The 6520-nt window shown below is 47.9% G+C and overlaps 2 protein-coding genes across 2 annotated transcripts in view; both read left to right on the top strand.

The window, feature by feature from the left end:
- The window catches only part of EIF3A (eukaryotic translation initiation factor 3 subunit A), a 10105-nt gene extending 8905 nt beyond the window's left edge, over positions 1-1200 (top strand). The window contains 3 exon segments of the mRNA XM_072425017.1: positions 228-370; positions 548-714; positions 800-1200. Of these exon segments, the coding sequence (XP_072281118.1) occupies positions 228-370; positions 548-714 (310 nt within the window). The 3' untranslated portion in view covers positions 800-1200.
- Positions 1201-3153: 1953 nt separating this feature from the next.
- CACUL1 (CDK2 associated cullin domain 1) overlaps positions 3154-6520 on the top strand; it is a 9090-nt gene continuing 5723 nt past the window's right edge. The window contains exons 1-2 of the mRNA XM_072425045.1: positions 3154-3377; positions 3797-3923. Coding sequence (XP_072281146.1) covers positions 3254-3377; positions 3797-3923 — 251 coding nt within the window. The 5' untranslated portion in view covers positions 3154-3253. The remainder of the gene's footprint in view (positions 3378-3796; positions 3924-6520) is intronic.

The raw sequence follows: 6520 nt of genomic DNA on the forward strand, positions 1-6520 counted from the left end.
GGGGAGATAGGAGCTCTGTAGCCCAAAATGTATGGCAGGAGAGTGTATAGATTTGAGTAAAGATGCAACAGCTCACTGCAGGAAGTTAGGAGGTCACTGGATTTCAGGCAGAGAAAGGTCTTTGTACTTTGTGTTTTAAATGGATAAAACAAGTAAATGTGCCTGTATTGCAGAGATCTACTGAATTGATTATGGCCACACTCACACCCCCCATTTATTTTTTTCAGAGATGAGCCTACTAACTGGAGGCAAGGAGCTGATGAATCCCTCTCTTTAAGAAGAATCTCCCCAGAGCAAGACAGAGAAGAAAATCATGATAAAAAGGATGACAGTGATCGCAGACGTCCCCTAAAATCTGACAGAGATGACTGTAAGTTTCTTCTTCTGGTATTTGATATGGGGGTCTTGCTTGTTCTGTATTCCCAGACTGGGAGCCTCTATCAGACAGTGGCTGTCCCATCTGTGACAATGACAGATATTTAGTACAGTGTCTTTCCATTCTTTACCCCTTCTATATTCCTTAATTTTTGATGTTCTGCTATTCCAGCAAATCCCTGGCGAAGAGGTGAAGAGCGAGAAGAACGTGGTACTCCAAGACGTGCCCCACCAGTAGAGAAACCATCATGGCGAGGAGATAAAAAAGAAGAAAAAGAAACTCCTCGCCGTACTAAAATGGAAACTGATGAGGATGGCTGGACAACTGTGCGGCGCTAGGTAAATACTAGGTGTTGTTCAGAATTAATAGTTTATATCTCGTCCACTTCTTGACGCCATCTCTGACCTTTCAATTCACTTACAGGATGAAGATACGGATGAGGAATGTCTAGCTGTTCGGCCCATGCGACCTTCGCTGTTATCATGTGATTTTTCAGCTTTCTCACACAACCTTCCCAGCTTTGTCTATGAGCGTGTTTAACATCTTACTCATAGATGGGCTTCTACTAGCAAAATGTTGGCCAGTGTGGCTTCTTCCGTAAGCTGCATCAAGTACTTAAAGTGTATGTCTAGTCGAAGGCCTTAACCTCAACATACACTTTAAATAGTTCTTAATTTAAAAAACAAAAATGTAGGTCTGATTTTAGCCCTCATTATTCCCTGTAAGTGCTTTGTTGCTGCAATGGTTGTATCAATGAGCATTATGATGTTGAGTCAACACAGGATCTAATGCTGCTTATTCAATAAAATAAAACTTGCTGGAAATGTTGCTTCTTTCTCTACAAAATGTGCAGTAACCCTTCCGACGAATGGCTGCACATTCAGCCTGATTCCACACATATACACACAATGTATCCAGTGCTGTTGTGAGCCAGAACTGTAATAAAAAAAAAAGTAAAATATTCAGATTGTGGGTAATTAAAAAGTATTTTTGGCTTCCTTTTCTGGGGTGCCTTTAAATATTGGCCTGGGGAGGAGATGTTCCTTTGGGCACATTCATCATTGCAGGAAAGACAGGTGAATGTACTTTGTCTTCCGTGTATGATGTCCAGTATGACAATTAAACTCCCAGGTGGGTAAATTTATTGCAGAAGGGATATTGCCTTTCCTGCTATAAAGGACCTGCTTACCACTTTTCTGGAATGTTCGGCTTCAACACTTCATGTAAATTCTCTTCCAATCACAGTACATGGATGGTCTTCTACAGAAAACCTCCTCATAGCCACCAGATTCCCCTCCTGTAAGACTTCCTGGCCAGCTGGGAAACTGCTGCACAATGCTTGGTAATAAAAGGCATGGTGGCCAAGCTCCACTCCGAGCCATCCTTTACTGGCCATTGACGCTTTTTAATTGGACACTGCAATGGAAGTGTGCCGCCTTTGTATGCATCTTATAGTGCACAACCATACAAAGGCTTTATACTTGACAACAGCAAAGAATAGGAGATCAGCAGGCCTTCCCTTGCCACATGCTGAGTCAGGAGTTCCATATTGTGGGTGGTGCTGGGTGTGAGCCATGCTGAATTTTGCAGATCTGGCATTGTGCTTGTAGTCTGGCTGAGCAGATTACACTGCAGGGGTAAATATCAGGGATTTGCCAGATGGCAGAATCTTAGCTGAGTGTATGTAGTGCCAGCATGGGGCCACCTTTATGGAAATGTCTCGCTCCTAATAATGGCTGGATGAGTTAATGCTGACTCGAGGTATTTGTGGCTCAATAAATGTCCTTTGTGTCTTCTCCACCATGGGGATTCTGAATATTCCTGTAACCGGGTGCCATCCATTTGCCAGTGTTTACCATTGTCTGAGGATTATTCCCCATACATCTGTCCATGTTGTACAGCTTAACGAAGGGGGGTCTGGGGTATAAGAGAGAAACCGAGGGGGGCTGGGGTACAAGAGAAGGATTGGGGTGCTGATTACTGTGGTTCTAAAGATGATGTGGGGAGGGGGGGGGCTATAAGGTGGGGATTGGGGTGCTGATTGTTGAGGTCCTATAGGCGGTGGTGGGATTGGGGCACAGGAGAGGGACAGAGGGGGGTTCTGATTACTGTTGTCTAATAGGTGGTAATTGGGGAGGGGGGGGTCCTATAGGGGTGACTAGGGGAAGGCGATTGGGGTGACTGGGGGGTCCTATAGGGGGCACAGGAGAGGGACTGAGGGGGGATTGGGGTGCTGATTACTGGGGTTCTATAGATGGTGATGTGGGGGGGCTATAAGGTAAGGACTGGGGAAAGGGGATAGGGGTGCACCCCCGAGCATGGTCAGGAGGCGCACCTCGCTGGGGGGAGGGACGCACCGGCCAGAGCCGCGGAACACATCCCCGTACAAGTCCCAGGCTCAGGAAAGTGGGCAGGCTGGGTCCCGGGCACAGGGAAGTGGGCAGGCTGGGTCCCGGGCACAGGGAAGTGGGCAGGCTGGGTCCCTGGACATAACCTGCACACTGTTAGACTGAGCTGTGATATGAGAGTGGGCGGGGCTATGTGACATCACTATGGGGGAGGTTTCTTCACCTTTGCCAGTGACCAAGGATTGAATGGGGGGGTATAAGGGAGGAATTGGGGTGACTGTAGGGGGTTCTATAGCTGAACAGCCGGCAGGTTCCATCGGACTCTTCTCACCTCATAAACCTTTGCTAAGCTCTCCCGCCTCCCCAGCCAGGCGGGGCTTAGGTTCGGTCACGTGGGCTTCGCGGGAGCGCGCTTGCAGGCAGAGGGATGAACGCGGCTGGAAGCTCGGCTGCGGAAGTGACGTTGCGGGGGTGGGTCCAGGGTCAGTTGACCGGAAGTGTTGGGTGATGGTGTTTCTGTGGCCGGTAGATGGAGGAGGAAACGATGGAGGAAGATCCCAACCACAATCACTGGCCGATTCGACCCAGATCACCGACCAATCCCGACTACCTGCGGAAACCGATTTCCATTAATCCCGGGACCAACAAATTCTGTGAGTGCATATGACCACGCCCCCTAACGTGTATACCCCTCCCCCACCATGTATACCCTGCACCATGTATACCCTACCACTTCCATATAACCCCACCCTTCTATCTGCCTCTGGCCCCTCCCCCAAAACTTATACCCCCTATGGCCCCTCCCCCATCTGGATTCCTACCTATCCCATACTTACCCCCTATAGATACCCCACTTACACCCTCCTTGCTCTGTTCCTGCACCACTTTTAGATACCCCACCTTCTATCTGCCTCTGGGGTGGGGTAAGTACCCCTCCCCCATTAGGGGTCGGGTAAGTACCCCTCCCCCATTAGGGGTCAGCAGTTGTGGTCATCACAGAATTTAAAGTGGGTGTGAAGATGGGGGAGTGGTCATTCTGTGGAGTTACATTTGATTGGTTCTTTTCCCCCAGTGATGAATGTGATCACATTGGAGGACTATAAACGTCTATACTGGCCCAAGCTGGAGAGCGCCATCGAGCAACTGCTGACCCAGACCGCCGGGGACTATATCCCCATATCCTACGAGCAGATCTACAGGTACGTGTCCCCTATATAATGTAGATGGTGGGTGTCACTGTTACGTGTCACCTAAGGATTATTTGAGTGTCCTTGTTATACATAGTAGGTCAGGTTGAATAAAGACATAAAAGTCCATCAAGTTCACCCACCATGGAAATAAACATATCCCAGATATAAAACCCTATGGAAGGCAAAAAAATACCCGGGTACAATTTGCTTCAACGGGAAAAAAATCCCTTCCTGATTCCATGAGACAATCGGATGTTCCCTGGATCAGCAGTCTCTGTTATCTTTAAATCCTTAATCCCCAGTTATATTCTGTGCTTCTAGAAATCATCCAGCTTTTGGTTGGAGTTACAGGCCGTCATGAAGTTTTTGTTTCTCCAGGGAAAGTCAGCAAAGGACATTCACACTGAGATGTCACAAACACTGGGGGAGAAGTGTCCTTCCTACAGCACTGTCACAACCCGGATATCTCGTTTCAAGACCGGGCATTTCACCATTGTAGATGAGCCCCGCAGTGCGCGCCCCCCAACCTCAACTGACCCGTCAACCTGCGATGTCCATGAGCTGATTATTGAGGACCGGTGAATATCCGCAAAAAAGATCGCCCAGATACTTGACATCTCACAGGAGTGTGTTGGGTTTGTTATCACCACTATCCTAGACATGGCAAGCTTTCAGCGAAGTGCCGAAATGTTTGAACAGTGATCAGAAGAAGGAACGAGTTGAAGCATCCAAAGCCGTTTTGGCCCATTTTGAAGCTGCACCTGAAACCTGGCTCCACATCTATGATCCTGAAACCAAGGAACAGTCAAAGGAATGGCAACACAGCCGATCCCTGCAGCCGAAGAAGTTCGGAACCCAGAAATTGGCCACAAAAGTCATGGCGTCTCTTTTCTCAGACAAAGACGTATTCTGTTGGTGGACTACCTACCTCAGGGCTCTAGTATCACCAGACAGTATTGTGCTAACCTCCTGAACCAGCTGAAGGAGGCAATTAAGACGAAACGTCGTGCAACGTTGTGGCTGCCAAATTTAACACCCTGGGTTTCCAATTGGTCCACCATCCCCCCCCACTCACCTGACCTGGCCCCTTCAGACTATTATCTGTTCCGAAATTTGAAGAAACACCTGAAGGGGAAATGTTTTGAGGACATTTCTGATGTCAAAGATGCTGCTGAGAGCTGGTTTGCGGCCCAACCAAAGGACTTCTATTTGAACAGTCTACAAAAGCTGCAACTACTGCTGAATTAATGTGTTATTTCCTAACTCTGGCTCTCTGCTTTCTGGGCTAAGCCAAGAACTTCTCAGCACCCCCTCGTATGTGGTTCTCCTCCTGAAATGCTGTCCTCAGTTTTCAGCCAGTGTGTCTCCTCATACTGTGACCAGACATGCTCCAGGTCTTTGTATGTCCTGTGGTGGACATAGGGAAGGGAAGTGATGAATGGGTGAATCTTACTTGGATTGTGGTGTGCTGTGGATTCCCCTGCAGTTCCTGAGTTATAATTTGGGTTTTCCCTGAGACTCTTCCATCATCAGTCAGCTTGCTGGGCCTGTCAATCCTGGACAGATTACACTGCATCACACAAAAATAAATATTCTTTGCTACTTGGTCTAATCCAGGGGTCGGCAAACTTTTTGGACTACTAGGCCATTTCAGGAGGTCAAGAAGGCACACTAGGCCAGAAGAAACAGAGTGTCCAAGGAAAGGTTTTTTCCAACCGTGACTGCAAGTGAGCAGCCTCAGTCTTCCGCCCATCCGCGGTGTATTCTCTGTACGCGTGCTTGGCATCGAAATGCCTCTTGAGATTCGACCTCTTGAAAGTGCTGTTGGTGTCATTACACACTAAATGCAGGGCTTTGTTGCCCCGTTGGATGAAGAATAATTCGTCTGTCCATTTGGGGGACATGACGTTCGAGGTCAATCTCCTGGAGACTGGTACTTGTGCATTGCTTCTGCTCTTTAGGCATGGTAATTAGGGTTACTGTGCGGGAACTCGATGATATCGCGGGAACTCAATTCCAGGTCCAACAATAAATAACTAGGGGGGCGTTAGGCCTAAAGGCCGCAGTTTGCCCACCTCTGGTCTAATCCATGTGTCCTATACTAAATGAAGTGCACTGAATCCAAATCTGAAGTCTGATTCCACGTAGGACCTCAGGATCTTAAGGTAATTATGTGTATAGGCGCGATTAGACGCAACAATGAGTTTTATGTTGCAACAACATATACAGTGACACATAATTCACTCAGTCCTTGTCCAACACACACGTACACTTCAGAAGTGGTTCAGGCCCTTGCTTTTGTGGCTCTCCACTGTCTGTAGTTGCAGAAACCAGCAGTAGTCGGCATCATGTTGGCGTTGCACCGGCCGTGATATCTTGTTTCCATAACAGAAATGTCCCGGTGGAACCCATTCCTTGTTCCTCACTCACATCACCCAAATTTTGTGGGAAGAAGTCCACATGGGAATGTAGGAAATGAATTCTATGTGTCATTCGACAGCCAAGTTGATGGTATGCTGTTAGCATGTTGTTCACGAGTTCAGCTCGCTGGTTGCCCAGAACGTTTTGTGCATCTAGGACAAATGAATCCCAAGCAGCAGGTTCAA

This window comes from Pyxicephalus adspersus, chromosome 10 (assembly GCF_032062135.1).
Source record: "Pyxicephalus adspersus chromosome 10, UCB_Pads_2.0, whole genome shotgun sequence".
NCBI classification, from domain to species: domain Eukaryota; kingdom Metazoa; phylum Chordata; class Amphibia; order Anura; family Pyxicephalidae; genus Pyxicephalus; species Pyxicephalus adspersus.